Genomic DNA, 21,896 nt, shown 5'->3' with positions numbered 1-21,896 from the left:
AGTTCTGATTGCCTATATTTGTTACAGACATTCACTGGAGCCATTTTAGTTGCTGTGAATCCTTATGAAGAGCTGCCACTTTACCACACCGAACAGATCAAGTTGTACAGAAACAGACGCATTGGAGAACTTCCTCCACATATTTTTGCACTGGCAGATACCTGTTACTTCAACATGCAAAGAAACAAAACTGACCAGTGCTGTGTTATTAGGTACCGTCAATTATATAATAAAATATAATCCAATGCTAGAATTGGTGCAAATAATGGTGCTGGACAGGAGTCCCCAAAACCGACTCCTACTTTCCTGCATCCTTAGTTCTTCTTTTGATTTGTTGGCCTGGCGTGACATCACATTTCAATTACACCGCAACAATGATGTCACGCCAGGCCAGTTAATCAAAACAAGAGCCAATGATGCTGTGAGGTCCAGTACCACAGAACACTGACTTGGGCAATGGACCGGGTCCTGCAAATCTGTTCATATCATGTCTTTTCATTATCTATATGTAATATGTAATTATCTATAATATCATTTCAATATGTACTGAACATATACTATGTATTCATATATATATATATATATATATATATATATATATATATATACAGACCAAAAGTTTGGACACACCTTCTCATTCAATGAGTTTTCTTTATTTTCATGAAGGAAGGATAAATCCAGCGAGCCAGGCTTGTAATGAATAAAAAATCTTTTTCTTTATTTTCTTTATTTCAAACGTAGATTAAAAATCTTTTTCTTTTCATGGCTCTCAAAATTGTAGATTCACATTGAAGGCATCAAAACCATGAATTAAAACATATGGAATGAAATACTTAAAAAAGTGTGAAACAACTGAAAATATATCTTATATTCTAGGTTCTTCAAAGTATCCACCTTTTGCTTTCATTACTGCTTTGCACACTCTTGGCATTCTCTTGATGAGCTTCAAGAGATAGTCACCGGAAATGGTTTTCCAACAGTCTTGAAGGAGTTCCCAGAGATGCTTAGCACTTGTTGGCCCTTTTGCCTTCACTCTGTGGTCCAGCTCACCCCAAACCATCTCGATTGGGTTCAGGTCTGGTGACTGTGGAGACCAGGCCATCTGGCGCAGCACCCCATCTCTCTCCTTTTTAGTCAAATAGCCCTTATACAGCCTGGAGGTGTGTTTGGGGTCATTGTCCTGTTGAAAAATAAATGATGGTCCAACTAAACTCAAACCGGATGGAATAGCATGCCGCTGCAAGATGCTGTGGTAGCCATGCTGGTTCTGTATGCCTTCAATTTTGAATAAATCCCCAACAGTGTCCCCAGCAAAGCACCCCCACACCATCACACCTCCTCCTCCATGCTTCACGGTGGGAACCAGGCATGTAGAGTCCAGCCGTTCACCTTTTCTACAAAGACACGGTGGTTGGATCCAAAGATCTCAAATTTGGACTCATCAGACCAAACCACAGATTTCCACTGGTCTAATGTCCATACCTTGTGTTCTTTAGCCCAAACAAGTCTCTTCTGCTTGTTGCCTGTCCTTAGCAGTGGTTTTCCAGCAGCTATTTTACCATGAAGGCCTGCTGCACAAAGTCTCCTCTTAACAGTTGTTCTAGAGATGGGAAGGTGTCTCCAAACTTTTGGTCTGTACTGTATATATATATATATATATATATATATATATATATATATATATATATATATATATATATATATATATATATACTAGCTGTACTACCCGGCTTCGCCCGGGTTAATAACTGATGTTAACTAAATAGAATGTATTAACAAAAATGTATTCTGCACACAAAAACCACAAAACAAATAGATATAAATGTAATTATGTCTGTCTCCCCGTCTGTATATATCTCTCTGTCTCTCTCTCTTTGTCTGTCTGTCTCTTTCCCTGTCTGTCTCTGACTGTCTCTGTCTCTTTTTCCGTCTGTCTCGATCTCTTTCCCTGTCTGTCTATCTATCTCTGTCACTTTTCCTGTCTGTCTATTTCCCTCTCTTTTCCTGTCTGTCTCTTTCCCTCTCTTTCCCTGTCTGTCTCTTTCCCTCTTCCCCTCTGTCTCTTTCCCTGTGTCTGTCTCTTTGTCTGTCTCTTTACCTGTCTTTGTTGTCTGTCTCTTACCCTGTCTGTCGCTTTCCCTCTCTTTCCCTGTCTGTCTCTTTCCCTGTCAGACTGTCTCTTTGTCTGTGTCTGTCTCTTTGTGTCTGTCTCTTACCCTGTCTATGTCTGTTTCTTTCCCTGTCTGTGTCTGCCTCTTTCCCTGTCTGTGTCTGCCTCTTTCCCTGTCTGTGTCTGTCTCTTTCCCTGTCTGTGTCTGTCTCTTTACCTGTCTGTGTCTGTCTCTTAACCTGTCTCTCTCTTTTCCTCTCTTTCCCTGTATGTCTCTTTCCCTGTCAGTCTGTCTCTTTGTCTGTGTCTGCCTCTTTGTGTCTGTCTCTTACCCTGTCTATGTCTGTTTCTTACCCTGTCGGTGTCAGCCTCTTTCCCTTTCTCTGTCTGTCTCTTTCCCTGGCTGCATTGTGACACGCCAACATTCCATTCAAGGGCGTGGCTGCGCATTCTTCTGAAGTTCTGGCTGCACTGTGGCTCCCAGCTCCATTCGCTTTAATGGAGGCAGTTTTTTTGGTGATTAATTGTAAAGCGCGGGGTTAAAATTTCCCCTCAAAACATAGCCTATGACGCTCTCGGGGTCCAGAAGTGTGAGTGTGCAAAATTTTGTGGCTGTAGCTACGACGGTGCAGATGCCAATCCCGGACATACACACATACATACATACATACATACATACACACATTCAGCTTTATATTATATATATATATATATATATATATATATATATATATATATATATATTTTGTATATGTACCATATATTCTAAAAGTGAGTACACTCCCCACATTTGTGTCAATATTTTATTACATCTTTTTATGGGACAACACTGAAGATCTGACACTTTGATACAATGTAAAGTAGTCTGTGTACAGTTTGTATAACAGTGTAAATATGGTGTGCCCTCTAAATAGCTCAGTAGCTCAGTACACAGCTAGTAATATTTAAACCACTGGCAACAAAAGTGAGTACACCACTAAGTGAAAATGGCTAAATTGTCCCTAATTAGCCATTTTCCCTCCCCTGTGTCATGTGATTCATTAGCGTTACAAGGTGTCAGATGTGAATGGGGAGCAGATGTGATAAATTTGGCATTATCACTCACACAGTTTCTCATACTGGTCACTGGAATTTCAACATGGCACCTCATGGCAAAGAATTCTCTGATGATCTGAAAAAAGAATGGTTGCACTATATAAAGATGGCCGATACTATAAGAAGATTGCCAACAGCCTGAAACTGAGCTGCCATGACCATACAGCAGTTTAACAAAACAGGTTCCACTCAGCACAGACTTCGTCATGGTCGGCCAAAGAAGTTGAGTGCATGTGCTCAGCATCATATCTAGAGGTTGTCTTTTCAAACTAGACATAGGAGTGCTGCCAGCATTGCTGCAGCGGTTAAAGGTGTGTGGGGTCAGCCTGTCAGTGCTCAGACCATATGCCACACATTGCATAAAATTGGTCTGCATGACTGTCATTCCAGAAGGAAGCCTCATCTAAAGAAGACGATGCAAAAGAAAGCCCGCAAACAGTTTGCTGAAGACAAGTAGACTAAGGATATGAATTGCTGGAACCATGTTGTGTGGTCTAATGAGACCATGATAAACTTATTTGGCTCAGATGATGTTAAGCGTGTGTATGGTAGCAACCAGGTGAGGAGTATAAAGACAAGTGTAAATTGCCTACAGTTAAGCATGGTGGTGGGAGAGTCATGGTTTGGAGCTGCATGAGAGCAAGGCAGTATTCCAAGGTAATAACCCCAAACACCTCCAAGACGACCACTGCCTTGCTAAAAAAAACTAAGGGTAAAGGTGCTAGACCTAAACCATGTGGGACATTCTCAAACGGAAGATTAAAAAGCGCAAGCTCTCTAATATCCACCAGCTCCATAATGTCATTATGGAGGAGTGAAAGAGGACTCCAGTGGCTCCTGCGATGCTCTAGTGAACTCCATGCCCAAGAGAGTTAAGGCAGTGCTTGGATGTAATAGGCACAATTTGGCCATTTTCACTTACGGGTGTACTTACTTTTGTTTATAGCTGTTTAGACATTATTGGCTGTGTGTTGAGTTATTTAGAGGGCACACCAAATCTACACTGTTATACAGCTGTACACTGACTACTTTACATTGTATCAAAGTGTCATACCTTCAGTGCTGTCCTACGAAAAAATATAGTAAAATATCTACAAACATATTAGGGGTGTATTTATGGTAATTTTGTGATGTACTGTGTATTTATACATGATTATACTGAGGTATTGTACAATACAAATTAACAGATATTGGCACATATGTATATATGTGCAAAATTTCGTGATTGTAAATGCAACGGTGCAAATTCATTTAGTGGACATACATACTGTACATACACTGAGCTTTATATAATATATATATATATATATATATATATATATATATATATATATATATATATATATATATATATTATATAAAGCTCAGTGTATGTATGTATGTCCACTAAAGGTATTTGCACCGTCGCATTTACAATCACGAAATTTTGCACAGACGCCCCATGTGACTCAGGGAACGTCATAGACTATGTCTGGGCAGGAAAATTTAACCCCGTGCTTTCCAGTTACTCTACAAAAATCCTGCAGCCATTAAACTGAATGGAGCTGGGAGCTGCAGGCTATAAATAGCAACTGTCAGTGGTTGCTATAGGAACAAAATAAACTGTTAGTATAACAAGCTTATATGTGAGGTAAAAAGATGTCGGTGGTGAGACGGATAGCGAAAGACAGAGAAAGCCTGGCAAAGAGACTGCCCGGCAAAGAGACAGCCCGTCAAAGAGACAGCCCGGGAAATAGACAGCCCAGGAAAGAGACAGCCCTGGAAAGAGACAGACCTGGAAAGAGACAGACCTGGAAAGAGGCAGACCTAGAAAGAGACAGCCGGGCAAAGACACAGTCGGGCAAAGAGACAGCCGGGCAAAAATACAGAGAGAGAGAGACAGACAGATACAGAGATTGAGAGAGATAGACTGATGCAAATACAGACAGAAAGATAGAAACAGACAGACAAGGAAAGAGACAGACAGCGAGACAGACAGACAGCGACACACAGAGACTGGGAGAGAGACAGAGGGACAGTTACTATCCCGCGTATATATATATATATATATATATAATTATAGCATGCTGTTTTAAGGTACAGACATGGACACCTTTGTGGATTTTTCTGTATTTTTTTTTTACTGAAAAGCCAGTATTTTTTATTAAAAGTCATTTTTAGAATAGGGTTTCATTAAAAATGTTTGACTTTTTGCCTTCTACTGTATAGCTTGTGTCTTACTGTACATACTGCAGAGTGAGTTAACAGTGATCAGTCATTGAGCATGGGTTTATTATTCTTATCACTCTTGCCTTTAAGTTTCTGCTAGACTGATTTATGGTTTCATAAAAGTCCAACTTGTGTCTATACAAAGCTGTTCAGCAGCATCCTATTCCTCTCTCCTCACTGAGAATACATGCATGCTTAGAGGGCTTTTCCACTACTTTTTCACCCCCTTGTCAGATATCATAATAGTTCTTCTAAACTATACATTTTGTAATATACTTGTATTGGATGTATAGCTTCTATGAGCCCATTTCAGCAAGGATCACATAGTATTGGATTGTTGGGCTAAGGACACACAGGCATTTAGAATCCGATGTGAGAGCATCGGATGCCTTATGCTAATGACCCTCGGTTTCCACTCTGCTGCTAGTGTAAGCTGAGTGTCATTACACTGTGATGTGATCCTGCAATCAGTACACAGCTGCGGAGGAGAGGGAGGGACTAATCTCTCTATCTCCTCCATTATCAGCTGATGCATATATTGCACTGCACTTCTGTGTAATGCGAGTGCAGAGCGATGATTCTCTTGCACCCATAGACTTGTATGGGTGCGAGTTAAAATGAATTGAATTCCACCCACAGCATGCTGCGATTGTTTTCTCAGTCCAATTAGGGCTGACAAAAAAATCACTCATAGAGCAACCCCATAGAGTAACTTGGGTCCGAGTGGAATGCGATTTTTTTATTGCATTCCACTCGCTCTGTTTTACTCGCCATGTGTCCCTAGCCTTATGCGGGTTCTTCTTCCTCATCTGATACCACACCTTGTGAAGTGCTGAAATCTGCATTTCAAAAGCAAAGTATTTAGGTAATCCAATCACTGACGTGGTCAGCTGAAAAGTGCTGACATTTGCACAACAAACACAGTGACACAGCTGTACTGGCCAGATGGGCTTGTACCTACCCATGGCTGCTCTGACACTTGGTATTTCCCAATATCTTTAGCAGCACAGGGTATAGATGGGAGGAAGCGAGCTAAGTGCTGTCAAACAGGCTGCAGCAATGCATGATGTACCTTGTATTAGTAGCACACAGTTAATCTGGGGAGAGGAAGGGATCAATGTAAACATCAAAGCTGCTTCTGGCAGACACCAAGTGATACTATCTACATGATAAAAGGTTTATATTTCTGTAATAACAATATGGATGCATTTAGTGGCACATAATAGCACAATTGATGAATTAAAAAAATTAAATGAGTTAGGGTACTGGATAACTTCTTAACTGAATCCATCACTCCAATCATTTCATTCCAGTGGAGAGTCTGGAGCTGGGAAGACAGAGAGTACGAAATTAATGCTGCAGTTCTTTGCATCTTCAAGTGGCAAACATTCCTGGATAGAGCAGCAAATTCTGGAAGCCAATCCTATCATGGAAGGTAAGCTAAGTAGAGGTCTGCTGTATATTGAGGCTGCAAACATTTTATTTTCTACCAAGTTTGTTTCAAATATTATTTTTATTTTTGTTATAGTAATAGTCATGATAACCTTTAAGGATAAAATTGTCACTTTTCATGAGCCATAGTCATATATTTCTACAATGTGTAAAAGCAAGGAGTTGTCCAACAATAACAACTCTTTTTTAAGCATGGATTATTTGAAAATAACTGGAAGCACAGTCACCTTCCAGCCACCACAAATCCCGTGCAGGCCGCTCTGGGTGTCTGTGCCGGCTTTGTCTGCTCAGATCGGAAGTAACAGCATTGCTGCAATCTGTGTGTTGGCTATAGCGGTCAGATGACTAGATGAATGCATTGTCAAACAAACATCCAAGCAATTCATGCCTTAGAAATAATTAGTTTAATCTGGAACAATCCCTTTAATTGCAAAGTATTTGTAAAATCACCATTCTGCTGGTTTCTAGGCACTTAGCAAAGCTCTTACATGCTCTTTGCTATAGTGCTTGTATGTGCTGATCAGACACTGGCCAGATTGCTGGATCCTGGAAAGCTGCCTCTGCTTGCATCACAGGAGAGCGCACAGTTTTGGCCTGCAGTCTAAAGGCCCCGTTACACGCAACGACGTATCTAACGATATATCGCCGGGGTCACGGTTTAGGTAACGCACATCCGGCATCGTTAGCGACGTCGTTGCGGGTGACACCAACGAACGGCCATTAACGATCAAAAATACTCACCTTATCGTTGATCGTTGACACGTCGTTCATTTTCAAAAAAACATTGATTGTTGCAGGATGGAGGTTGTTCGTCGTTCCCAAGGCAGCACACATCGCTACGTGTGACACCTCGGGAACGACGAACTACAGCTTACCTGCAGCCACCAGCAATGAGGAAGGAAGGAGGTGGGCGGGATGTTCTCCGCCCCTCCGCTTCTATTGGGCGGCCGCTTAGTGACGCCGCTGTGACGCCGCACGAACCGCCCCCTTAGAAAGGAGGTGGTTTGCCGGCAAAAGCGACGTCGCTAGGCAGGTAAGTCCGTGTGACAGCTCCTAACGATTTTGTGTGCCACGGGCAGCGATTTGCCTGTGACCCTCAAACAACGGGGGCGGGTGCTTTCACCAGCGATATCGCTGCATGTAAAGCCCCCTTTAGACCCACCCTTTGAGCAATCAAGGAGAGATGCTCTGTAAGGCCTTATTCAGTTGTCCATTCCTTTTTTTGCAATCAAGAATAAAAGGATAATATTTCATTTCTGGAATAGCTCCAATTATTATCAATTTCATACCAGACTTCAGTGTGATATTTTTTTTTTATTCCTGTAAAAATAAAAATAATTCAAACTTCTGTCTATTTGACAGTAAAAAACGAACAGTACTTGGATGACACATGGATAGTGTTTGAGTACTGTCTATTTTTTTCCCACCAATTCACTTGAATAGGCAATTTTGGTCCACAAATCAGCTAAAAAAAAGTACATCTCATGTCTTATTGTGTTAATTTCATTGATTTTAGCCTTTGGAAATGCCAAGACGATTCGTAATGACAATTCTAGCCGTTTTGGAAAATACATAGAAATCCATTTCTCCAAAGACAATGTCATTGAAGGAGCCCGTATTGAGCAGTTCCTTTTGGAGAAGTCTCGAGTATGCAGGCAGGTGGGTCAGCCTAAAAAACTTTGTTAATCGAAATCAAGTGATTTTATAACTGAATACATACAGTAAATGGTAGATAAACATAATTTGGTGTTAAAACATAGCATGCCATTAAATGCTATGCTTATATATACACACAGTGGGGATAAAAAGTATTTTGTCAGCCACCAATTGTGCAAGTTCTCCCGCTTAAAAAGATGAGAGAGGCTTGTTAGGTAGACCACAACTATGAGAAACCAAATGAGAAAACGATTAAAGGCAGCTGTCTTAAATTATCACCTGTATAAAAGACTCCTGTCCACAGACTCAATTTGTCAGACTCTAACCTTTACAACATGGGCAAGACCAAAGAGCTTTCTAAGAATAGGACAAGATCATAGACTTGTACAAGGCTGGAATGGGCTGCAAAACTATAAATAAGACCCTCTGTTAGAAGGAGACAACTGTTGGTGCAATAGTAAGAAAATGGAAGAAATGCAAAATGACTGTCAATCGAGATCGATCTGGGACTCCATGCAGAATCTCACCTCGTGGGGTATCCAGGATCTTGAGGAAGGTAAGAGATCAGCTTAAAACTTCACGGGGTGTACTTGTTAATGATCTCAATGCAGCTGGGACCACTGTCACCAAGAAAACCATTGGTAACAGATTACACCGTAATGGTTTAAAATCCTGCAGTGCCCGCAAAGTCCTACTGCTCAAGAAGGCACATGTGCAGGCCCGTCTGAAGTTTGCCACTGAACACCTGGATGATTCTGAGAGTGATTGGGAGAAGGTGCTGTGGTCAGATGAGAAAAAATTGAGCAATTGGCCTTAACTCAAGTCGCCGTGTTTGGAGGAAGAGAAATGCTGCCTATGACCCAAAGAACACTGTCCCCACTGTCAGGCATGGAGGTGGAAACATTATGTTTTGTGGGGGTTTCTCTGCTCAGGGTACAGGACCACTTCACTGCATCAATTGTACAATGGATGGAGCCATGTACTGTTAAAACCTGAGTGACAACCTCCTTCCCTCAGCTAGGACATTAAAAATGGGTCATGGCTGGTTGTTCCAGCATGACAATGACCCAAAACATACAGCCAAGGCAACAAAGGAGTGGCTCAGAAAGTGGCACATTAAGGTCATGGAGTGGCCTAGGCAGTCTCTAGACCTTAATCCCATAGAAAACTTGTAGAGGGAGCTGAATGTCTTAGTTGCCAAGCGACAGCCTCAAAATCTTAATGATTTAGAGATGATCTGCAAAGAGGAGTGGACCAAAATTCCTCCTGACATGTGCACAAACCTCATCATCAACTACAAAAATGTCTGACTGCTGTGCTTACCAACAAGTGTTTTGCCACCAAGTATTGTCTTGTTTGCCAGAGGGATCAAATACTTATTTCTCTCTTCAAAATGCAAATAAATTTATATAATTTATACAATGTGATTTTCTGGATTTTATTTTGGATATTCTATCTCTCACTGTTGAAATTAACCTACCCTTAATATTATAGACTGTTCATGTCTTTGTCAGTGGGCAAACTTACAAAATGATCAAAGGATCAAATACTTATTTCCTTCACTGTATATATTATTGCAAATAAAGACGTATTCTAGGTTTTCCTGAAATATATATGTATTTCAGGAAAATCTAGAATATTTATTTGCAATAATGATTCTGTCATTATTAACCCTTTTATTTTCACATATATGAGTGCAGTACATATTAATGCAGTATTGCATATTATTTTGGCAAATGACTTGGCAGCACTGATGAATTTATAACATGCACCTTCAATACCTCTAAGCATTGGATCAGTCTCTACAATATGGCATCTTTAAAGTTGTTTGGGTTTTTTTTTTTTGGAAGAATTTCCATGGAAATTCTGGTATGCTATAAACAAATTATATTGTTACTATGTTCATTAGAAAAAAACAATCTAAATGTTTTATGCCAAAATCTCCACACAAATGTATTCTAGGAGATATACAGTATCTATATATATAATTGCCTTATTCTGTCTGTCTGTCTGTCTATCTGTCTGTCTTGCTCCAAAATTGTGTCACTGTGACAGTGTCGTTACAATGACAACTGTCGGATTGGCCGCTGGGCTCGGCCTGGCCCCCCCCCCCTCACGGATTGGCCGCTCGCCTCGGCTTGGCCCCGCCCCCCGCATGGATTAGCAGCTCGCCCCGGCCCTCCGCACGCATCGCCCGCTCCAGCGTACACCGGCTCCCGGTACACATGTGCAGGGAGCCGGCATACGCTGACACCTCGCCCGCTCGCCCCCGCCACATGTTGGCACACTCGGCCCCGCCCCCGGCGGACATAACCTTGCGATGCTGGGATCGTGACGGAGCCAGTGTATGCTGGTAACCATGATACAAATCGCGTAACTATAGGAAGCGCTTCCCTTAGTTACCCGATGTGTATCATGGTTACCAGCGTATACCGGTTCCCGGTACACATGTGCAGGGAGCCGGCATACGCTGATGCCTCGCCCGCTCAGCCCCGCTCCAGCGTACACCGGCTCCCGGTACACATGTGCAGGGAGCCGGCATACGCTGACGCCTCGCCCACTCAGCCCCCCAGCACACGTTTCCACGCTCGGACCCGCCCCCCGCGGCCCCAGCATGGGGGATGGAGCATGATGGGGAGTGCGCAGGATGGGAGATGTAGCACGATGGGGGGTGTGCAGCATGGGGGATGGAGCACGATGGGGGGTGTGCAGCATGGGAGATGGAGCACGATGGGGGGTGCGCAGCATGGGGGATGGAGCACGATGAGGGGTGCACAGCATGGGGGATGGAGCACGATGGGGGGTGCGCAGCATGGAGGATGGAGCATAATGGGGGGTGTGCAGCATGGAGGATGGAGCATGATGGGGGGTGCGCAGCATGGGGGATGGAGCACGATGGGGGGTGCGCAGCATGGGGGATGGAGCACGATGGGGGTGCGCAGCATGGGGAATGGAGTACAATAGGGTGTGCGCAGCATGGGGGATGGAGCACGATGGGGGTGCGCAGCATGGGGGATGGAGCACGATGGGGGGTGCGCAGTATGGAGGATGGAGCACAATGGGGGGTATGCAGCATGGAGGATGGAGCATGATGGGGGGTGCGCAGCATGGGGGATGGAGCACGATGGGGGGTGCGCAGCATGTCGGATGGAGCACGATGGGGGGTGCGCAGCATGGGGGATGTAGCATGATGGGGGGTGCGCAGCATGGTTTATGGAGTACAATAGGGGTTGCGCAGCATGGGGGATGGAGCACGATGGGGGTGCGCAGCATGGGGGATGGAGCACGATGGGGGATACGCAGCATGGGGGATGAAGCACGATGGGGGTGCACAGCATGGGGGATGGAGCACGATGGGGGTGCGCAGCATGGGGGATAGAGCATGATGGGGGTGAGCAGCATGGGGGATGGAGCACGATGAGGGGTGCGCAGCATGGGGGATGGAGCACGATGAGGGGTGCACACCTCCTCCCAAAACACACACACACCGCCAAACGCGCACCGCTCAACACACCACACACACACTGGGAACCACAAACACCGCCCTACACAGACACCCACACACACACAGACAACGCCGCACACACACAACACCCAACACACAAACACCGCGGCATACATAAATATACGCACATACCGCGCAACACACACACTGCACAAAACATACCTCCCCCCAAAACACACACACGCACTCCACACCCACACAAACCGCGCACCACACACAGCACCACACACACAGAACGCTGCAGACACACAGCGCTCCACAAACAACGCAACACACACAACGCAACACACATACAACACCGTTCTCACACCCCCACACCCAGACAACACCCAGAACATTTACAGCTCCCTACACAAACACTGGCAACTACACACACCAACATCTATATACAGTGCCTACAAGTAGTATTCAACCCCTTGCAGATTTAGCAGGTTTACACATTCGGAATTAACTTGGCATTGTGACATTTGGACTGTAGATCAGCCTGGAAGTGTGAAATGCACTGCAGCAAAAAAGAATGTTATTTCTTTTTTAATTTTTTTTTTAAATTGTGAAAAATTTATTCAGAGGGTCATTTATTATTCAACCCCTCAAACCACAAGAATTCTGTTTGGTTCCCCTAAAGTATTAAGAAGTATTTCAGGTACAAAGAACAATGAGCTTCACATGTTTGGATTAATTATCTCTTTTTCCAGCCTTTTCTGACTAATTAAGACCCTCCCCAAACTTGTGAACAGCACTCATACTTGGTCAACATGGGAAAGACAAAGGAGCATTCCAAGGCCATCAGAGACAAGATCGTGGAGGGTCACAAGGCTGGCAAGGGGTACAAAACCCTTTCCAAGGAGTTGAGCCTACCTGTCTCCACTGTTGGGAGCATCATCCGGAAGTGGAAGGCTTATGGAACTACTGTTAGCCTTCCACGGCCTGGACAGCCTTTGAAAGTTTCCACCCGTGCCGAGGCCAGGCTTGTCCGAAGAGTCAAGGCTAACCCAAGGACAACAAGGAAGGAGCTCTGGGAAGATCTCATGGCAGTGAGGACATTGGTTTCAGTCAATACCATAAGTAACGTACTCCACCGCAATGGTCTCCGTTCCAGACGAGCCCGTAAGGTACCTTTACTTTCAAAGCGTCATGTCAAGGCTCGTCTACAGTTTGCTCATGATCACTTGGACGACTCTGAGACAGACTGGTTCAAGGTTCTCTGGTCTGATGAGACCAAGATCGAGATCTTTGGTGCCAACCAGACACGTGACGTTTGGAGACTGGATGGCACTGCATACGACCCCAAGAATACCATCCCTACAGTCAAGCATGGTGGTGGCAGCATCATGCTGTGGGGCTGTTTCTCAGCCAAGGGGCCTGGCCATCTGGTCCGCATCCATGGGAAGATGGATAGCACGGCCTACCTGGAGATTTTGGCCAAGAACCTCCGCTCCTCCATCAAGGATCTTAAGATGGGTCGTCATTTCATCTTCCAACAAGACAACGACCCAAAGCACACAGCCAAGAAAACCAAGGCCTGGTTCAAGAGGGAAAAAATCAAGGTGTTGCAGTGGCCTAGTCAGTCTCCTAACCTTAACCCAATTGAAAACTTGTGGAAGGAGCTCAAGATTAAAGTCCACATGAGACACCCAAAGAACCTACATAACTTGGAGAAGATCTGCATGGAGGAGTGGGCCAAGATAACTCCAGAGACCTGTGCCGGCCTGATCAGGTCTTATAAAAGACGATTATTAGCTGTAATTGCAAACAAGGGTTATTCCACAAAATATTAAACCTAGGGGTTGAATAATAATTGACCCACACTTTTATGTTGAAAATTTATTAAAATTTAACTGAGCAACATAACTTGTTGGTTTGTAAGATTTATGCATCTGTTAATAAATCCTGCTCTTGTTTGAAGTTTGCAGGCTCTAACTTATTTGCATCTTATCAAACCTGCTAAATCTGCAGGGGGTTGAATACTACTTGTAGGCACTGTATATATATATATATATATATATATATATATATATATATATACAGTTAGGTCCAGAAATATTTGGACAGTGACACAATTTTTGCGAGTTGGGCTCTGCATGCCACCACATTGGATTTGAAATGAAATCTCGACAACAGAATTCAAGTGCAGATTGTAACGTTTAATTTGAAGGTTTGAACAAAAATATCTGATAGAAATTGTAGGAATTGTACACATTTCTTTACAAACACTCCACATTTTAGGAGGTCAAAAGTAATTGGACAAAAAAACCAAACCCAAACAAAATATTTTTATTTTCAATATTTTGTTGCGAATCCTTCGGAGGCAATCACTGCCTTAAGTCTGGAACCCATGGACATCACCAAACGCTGGGTTTCCTCCTTCTTAATGCTTTTCCAGGCCTCTACAGCCGCAGCCTTCAGGTCTTGCTTGTTTGTGGGTCTTTCCGTCTTAAGTCTGGATTTGAGCAAGTGAAATGCATGCTCAATTGGGTTAAGATCTGGTGATTGACTTGGCCATTGCAGAAGGTTCCACTTTTTTGCACTCATGAACTCCTGGGTAGCTTTGGCTGTATGCTTGGGGTCATTGTCCATCTGTACTATGAAGCGCCGTCCGATCAACTTTGCGGCATTTCGCTGAATCTGGGCTGAAAGTATATCCCGGTACACTTCAGAATTCATCCGGCTACTCTTGTCTGCTGTTATGTCATCAATAAACACAAGTGACCCAGTGCCATTGAAAGCCATGCATGCCCATACCATCACGTTGCCTCCACCATGTTTTACAGAGGATGTGGTGTGCCTTGGATCATGTGCCGTTCCCTTTCTTCTCCAAACTTTTTTCTTCCCATCATTCTGGTACAGGTTGATCTTTGTCTCATCTGTCCATAGAATACTTTTCCAGAACTGAGCTGGCTTCATGAGGTGTTTTTCAGCAAATTTAACTCTGGCCTGTCTATTTTTGGAATTGATGAATGGTTTGCATTTAGATGTGAACCCTTTGTATTTACTTTCATGGAGTCTTCTCTTTACTGTTGACTTAGAGACAGATACACCTACTTCACTGAGAGTGTTCTGGACTTCAGTTGATGTTGTGAACGGGTTCTTCTTCACCAAAGAAAGTATGCGGCGATCATCCACCACTGTTGTCATCCGTGGACGCCCAGGCCTTTTTGAGTTCCCAAGCTCACCAGTCAATTCCTTTTTTCTCAGAATGTACCCGACTGTTGATTTTGCTACTCCAAGCATGTCTGCTATCTCTGATGGTTTTTTCTTTTTTTTCAGCCTCAGGATGTTCTGCTTCACCTCAATTGAGAGTTCCTTAGACCGCATGTTGTCTGGTCACATCAACAGCTTCCAAATGCAAAACCACACACCTGTAATCAACCCCAGACCTTTTAACTACTTCATTGATTACAGGTTAACGAGGGAGACGCCTTCAGAGTTAATTGCAGCCCTTAGAGTCCCTTGTCCTATTACTTTTGGTCCCTTGAAAAAGAGGAGACTATGCATTACAGAGCTATGATTCCTAAACCCTTTCTCCGATTTGGATGTGAAAACTCTCATATTGCAGCTGGGAGTGTGCACTTTCAGCCCATATTATATATATAATTGTATTTCTGAACATGTTTTTGTAAACAGCTAAAATAACAAAACTTGTGTCACTGTCCAAATATTTCTGGACCTAACTGTATATATATATATATATATATATATATATATATATAACAAAAATCATACATTAACTACACAATACGTAAATTCTAGAATACCCGATGCGTTAGAATCGGGCCACCTTCTAGTATAATATAATGTTTTTCTGGTTAGCTAATAATGGTATCACTCCTAGTAAACATTTGTCTTATTTGAGATAAAAAATATTAAAATAGAGTAACTAATTAAAGGAGCATGTGGCAAACTGATATCTCTATTGACTGCAGAAAACACCTTCCGCACAGGTTGCAGCTCTAATGAAGAGCTATTTATATTGTTAAAGCCATTTTTGGATAATATGAAATTGTCATATCACAGAACTTTTCTTCATTCCCCATATACAGTCATTCACTAGACCATGTCACCTGCATCTTAAAAACATCTCCAGAATCTGACCATTTCTCTCATTTGAAACTGCAAAAACCCTTACTGTCATTCTTATTCATTCTTGTCTGGACTACTGCAACTCTTTACTGATCAGTCTCCCTCTGACCAAACTGTCACCTTTCCAATCTGTATTGAATGTGGCAGCCAGGGTCATATTTCTGTCCAGCTCCTTCACCAATGCCTCCACCTTGTACCAGTCATTACACTGGTTACCCATCCACTATAGAATACAATATAAACTTATATCTCTCACCCACAAAGCTCTCCACAATTCTACACCAGCCTACAGTATATCTAATCCCTCAACTCTGCCTATCATTCTACCCTTTCGTTCCGCAAACGATCTTAAACAAATATCCTCCATAATCCGAACATCACACCTCTGTCTCCTAGACTTTTGTTGTGCTGTGCCAGTTTTCTGGAATGCACTACCCAAAACGATGCATAAAATATCCAGATTCCATGTTTTAAAGTTTATCATCTCAACTCATTAACCTAAGGCGGGCTTTGCACGCTGCGACATCGGTAACAATGTGTTACCGATGCTGCAGCGATAGTCCCGCCCCCGTTGCACGTGCAATATCTAGTGAAAGCTGCCGTAGCGATTATTATCGCTACGGCAGTTTCACACGCACATACCTGCCGTGCGACGTCCCTCTGGCCGGCGACCCGCCTCCTTCCTAAGGGGGCGGGTCGTGCAGCGTCACAGCAACGTCACACGGCAGGCGGCCAATTGAAGTGGAGGGGCGGAGATGAGCAGGATGTAAACATCCCGCCCACCTCCGTCCTTCTCATTGCAGCCGGCGGCAGGTAAGGTGAAGATCCTCGCTCCTGCGGCTTCACACACAGCGATGTGTGCTGCCGCAGGAGCGAGGAACAACATCGCATCTGTCGCTGCACCGGCATTATGGAAATGTCGGAGGCTGCAGCGATGATACGATAACGACGCTTTTGCGCTCGTTCATCGTATCATCTAGGATTTACACACTACGACATCGCAAGTGACGCCGGATGTGCGTCACTTTCGATTTGACCCCACCAACATCGCACCTGCGATGTCGTAGTGTGCAAAGCCACCCTAACTCTCCCCTGTTCCCGCCTTCTAAATGTTACTCATAACCACCTATCTCCTATTTCGGGCCTCACATTCTCCATACAACCAATAGCATGTAAGTGCAATTAAACGGATACTATCTGATGGCTGGATCATTCAACTTAATACGAAATCCATTATTTGTCATAATGATGGCTGGACCAGACACTACAAGAACATTTTACCTATTGTGGCCCCCTATTTCCCCATAGATTATAAGCTTGTGAGCAGGGCCCTCCCTTCTCCTGTAATTGTTGAACTGTGTTACTCTGTAATATCTTTATAGTCTTAACATGCCCTCTCTTAATTGTAAAGTGCTCTCGAATATGTTGGAGCTATATAATTAAAATGTATTATTGTATCTAGTATTTTTAATTATCTCACAATGAGACACTGTGCAGGGCATGGACTTAAGATGAACACTTAGGGGCCCTTTGCACACTACGACATCGCAGGTGCGATGTCGGTGGGGTCAAATCGAAAGTGACGCACTTCCGGCGTCGCTCTCGACATCGTATTGTGTAAAGCATTTTTGATACAATTAACGAGCACAAAAGCGTTGTAATCGTATCATCGGTCATTTCCATGATTTGGGAAAGACCGATGTTACGATGTTGTTCCTCGTTCCTGCGGCAGGACACATCTCTGTGTGTGAAGCCGCAGGAGCGAGGAACATCTCCTACCTGCGTCCTGGCCGGCTATGCGGAAGGAAGGAGGTGGGCGGGATGTTTATGTCCCGCTCATCTCCGCCCCTCCTCTTCTATTAGCCGCCTGCCGTGTGACGTCGCTATGACGCCGCACGACCTGCCCCCTTAGGAAGGAGGCGGATCACCGGCCACAGCGACGTCGTAGGACAGGTGAGTGCAATGTGAAGCTGCCGTAGCGATAATGTTGGCTACGGCAGCTATCACAAGATATCGCAGCTGCGACGGGGGCGGGGACTATTGTGGCGCCCTGGACAAGCCAGGGGCCACAGAGCACAACATCCACACACCCCACACTCCCAGCAGGCACACCGAAGTCAGAACACAAAACCCTTGTTGCCTTCCTCCAGGGGCTGATGTCCACACCAGGGGGTGGGCTAGGCGGTTGGTCCCGCCCACCGAGGAGTTCACAGTCCTGGAGGCGGGAAAACCAGGCAGATTAGTTGTGGAGTTTGAAGTGGAAGTGGAAAGTAGTAAGAGAGCAGCCTGAAGTTGGTCCGGGTGTGTGACCCGGACAGATCAGCAAGGTTGGCAGACGGTGGTGACCGTCTGCAGGAGTGGCCGGGAGTGAAGGGAACCTCCTGGTTTCCCAACAACTAAGTCCCGACAGAAGGCAACAGTCCAACCAAGAGAGGGAGACACCGCCACCGCCAAGGCAACCGTTTCTCAGGGCCAGAGCCTGCGGGCAAAAGGGGCTCCTCCGGCCCACATCCAAGCCGGGGAGCGGGTTACCGGTGGGAACCCATTGGAACCATCTACCGTACATAGGTGCAGGGAAAGGCAGTCATCACCAACCTGCCGGGAGAAACAACACCGCAGCGCCTGTGGGACCCGTCCATCCAGCCGCTTGTTTTACCGAGAACTGTGTCCTCATCATTGGCTGAGTGAGTACCAACGTGCCGTGTGGCACAGCGCTGCCCCCGCGACCCTGCACCTCACCAGGCCCTGTAGCCTGCCTTCCATTCATCCCTACCCCATCACCGGGCCCCGGGACAACCAACCCCCTACCCACGGAGGGCAGAAATAACAACCAAGCTGCTCCCTGTCACCGCTCCCGGGATCCCCGTCCAGAGAAGTGGTGGTGTCACCATTATCACCACAACCGTGGGTGGCGTCACGGACAATAAATCCCCACAATCAAATCCCCTTTTCACTCACGGGCGAGGAACGCCGCTCGAGTCCCCGGGATCCGGCCCATCGCTCGAGCCACCACCGAGCAGCAGCAGCCGCAGTAGCCGGACCCGAGCAGTGGGAGAGTGCAGCGTCCCCTCCTCCGCCCGCGACAACTTGGCGTCACGAACAAGATCCTACCGTTCTACCGACTGGTGGAAGTGCGCCTTGTGTAACCGCTGGAGGTGTCCGGCCGAAAATTTTGCGAAGCCGCCATCTTGGGCACGAAGAGTTCCCGCTCGAGCGTCTCCTCGAGTAGTAGAGGCGCGAAGGCCAAAACCCTGCCCCTATAGAGGAGGAGCCGAAAAGAGGCTAAGGGGGACGAAATGGCGACTGGCCGCATGTGAGCGCAGCTATGGAAGCAGGGACGCCAGGACCCTGCGGCCATTTACTGGTTCCGGGAATAGGCCGCTGCTAAGGATGCTGAGTCCGACCGACAACACCGTGGTCCCCGCGCCTGGCACCGCAGCATGGGTGGAAGTCCGGACCGTCCAGCTAAGCAGCCGTCTGCAGGTTCGCATGCAGCTCAGCTCCTCCTGGAGGAGTGGGAGGCCGACATGGCGGAAGTGGTGGCGGCCATACGGAGACGCGAGGTGGAGGGAGTCTTGGAAGGGAGGGTAAGTGACCCACGCCCCTGTACCCCTAGTGGGTCGGTCATCGCGGCTGAGGGACCCGGTCCATACCCGCTCGCCCTGCTACCTCCCCCGCTACCCGTGTTGGCTGCTGCTGCCCCGCCACTAGGCCCGCTACCACCACCACCGGTAGCGGTACCCTGCCAATCCGCCCCGGCGGACCGACCTGCAGCAGAAGCTCGTGACCGCCCTGATCCGTTTCCATGGAAGAAGCCGAAGGCTGAGGCCGTCAGCAAAGATGCACCGGAGGCACGGCGGGGATGCAGCTGCCAGGAGGCAGAGCAGGCCATGTCACAGCGGGGTCCCTCATTACTGAAGGTGCCGGTCGTAGCCGACACGGAGGGACTCTGGCTGGGTCCGTCCCCCGCACACGCTGAACCGGAGCAAACAAAGTGCTCCTGACTGGGAGCGGCGGCAACGGCAGCTGTGCAGAGAGATCGATGCCCAAGAGGGGTGTAGAGCGGATGTGCATGGCCGCATGTATATGGAGGAAGATCACCTGCAGCGAGCTACCATCGGGGTCCAGAGCGGTGCACCATGTGAAGGTGGCACTAGAGCCCCACGAGTGAGAATGGACTGTTGAGCCGCAAAAGGCAGCGGTCCACTGCTGCAAAATGTCCCCGTTGGGACCACCAACATTGTGTGTTAAAAATGCAGTTTGAAAAGTTTGAAAATGAAAAAGAATGAATAATTGATGAAAAGTTACCTGATTGTCAACTTTGATTTGGAACCGGTCGTTGCCGGCAACTGGTCCCCGTTGGGACCCCCTTCACCATTTTACATAAGGAACTCCTTATGAACAGGCCTGAGAACTAGCAGGGCAACCACAAACTAGTGGCATGTAAATAATGTTTGTTGTGGCTTTCACCGTTGCCGCCTCCGGAGAGGCAGATTGGAGGAAGGGCCCGCAGTGGAGCAGGCTGGGGCCCAGCCACCACCGGAACCGGTGGCGATCCTCTGGGGGTTTCAGGGGTTCCCCATGGACGTGGGTCCCCTGAAAAGGACAGAACCCGCTCGGGCAGCTTGTGCTGGACTGGGGTCAAGGGGTGCTGCCCATTTGCTTAGGGGCAGCATCAGGGCCAGGTTGCTTGGGTGGGAGAGGGCGGAAGCCGTAACCGTAACGTTTAAGTAAGAGTACCTCCCGATGTGGGAAGAAGTTATTATAATTGTATGTGTGTTACCGGTTTCTATCTTTTTCAGTTGGTGAAAATAAAACCAGTGATGGACGGGCAGCCCGCGGACGGTCTGCATTTAACTAAGGGGGAATGTGGTGCCCTGGACAAGCCAGGGGCCACAGAGCACAACATCCACACACCCCACACTCCCAGCAGGCACACCGAAGTCAGAACACAAAACCCTTGTTGCCTTCCTCCAGGGACTGATGTCCACACTAGGGGGTGGGCCAGGCGGTTGGTCCCGCCCACCGAGGAGTTCACAGTCCTGGAGGCGGGAAAACCAGGCAGCTTAGTTGTGGAGTTTGAAGTGGAAGGAGGAAAGTAGTAAGAGAGCAGCCTGAAATTGGTCCGGGTGTGTGACCCGGACAGATCAGCAAGGTTGGCAGACGGTGGTGACCGTCTGCAGGAGTGGCCGATTGAAGTCTACCGTAAGGACCGTGGACGGGCGGTGGCCCGGCGGTACCGGACCGGTACGCGAAGAGAAGCCAGCACCATCTGGCAGGGGCTTACGGACCCCGGCAAGGCTAGGAGTCGCCGTGAATTTGCCGAATTCGTTAGTGAAGGGAACCTCCTGGGTTTCCCAACGACTAAGTCCCGACAGAAGGCAACAGTCCAACCAAGAGAGGGAGACACCGCCACCGCCAAGGCAACCGTTTCTCAGGGCCAGAGCCTGCGGGCAAAAGGGGCTCCTCCGGCCCACATCCAAGCCGGGGAGCGGGTTACCGGTGGGAACCCATTGGAACCATCTACCGTACATAGGTGCAGGGAAAGTCAGTCATCACCAACCTGCCGGGAGAAACAACACCGCAGCCGCCTGTGGGACCCGTCCATCCAGCCGCTTGTTTTACCGAGAACTGTGTCCTCATCATTGGTTGAGTGAGTACCACCGTGCCGTGTGGCACAGCGCTGCCCCCGCGACCCTGCACCTCACCAGGCCCTGTAGCCTGCCTGCCATTCATTCCTACCCCATCACCGGGCCCCGGGACAACCAACCCCCTACCCACGGAGGGGAG

At 46.6% G+C, this 21,896-nt stretch overlaps 1 protein-coding gene across 1 annotated transcript in view; it reads left to right on the top strand.

The window, feature by feature from the left end:
• MYO7B (myosin VIIB) overlaps nucleotides 1–21,896 on the top strand; it is a 266,503-nt gene that overhangs the window by 92,046 nt on the left and 152,561 nt on the right. The window contains exons 5-7 of the mRNA XM_075340840.1: nucleotides 28–212; nucleotides 6,727–6,848; nucleotides 8,382–8,524. Of these exons, the coding sequence (XP_075196955.1) occupies nucleotides 28–212; nucleotides 6,727–6,848; nucleotides 8,382–8,524 (450 nt within the window). The remainder of the gene's footprint in view (nucleotides 1–27; nucleotides 213–6,726; nucleotides 6,849–8,381; nucleotides 8,525–21,896) is intronic.

The sequence above is a fragment of the Anomaloglossus baeobatrachus genome, chromosome 3 (genome assembly GCF_048569485.1).
Source record: "Anomaloglossus baeobatrachus isolate aAnoBae1 chromosome 3, aAnoBae1.hap1, whole genome shotgun sequence".
In the NCBI taxonomy this organism is placed as follows: domain Eukaryota; kingdom Metazoa; phylum Chordata; class Amphibia; order Anura; family Aromobatidae; genus Anomaloglossus; species Anomaloglossus baeobatrachus.
This window is presented reverse-complemented; position numbering and strand designations above follow the sequence as displayed.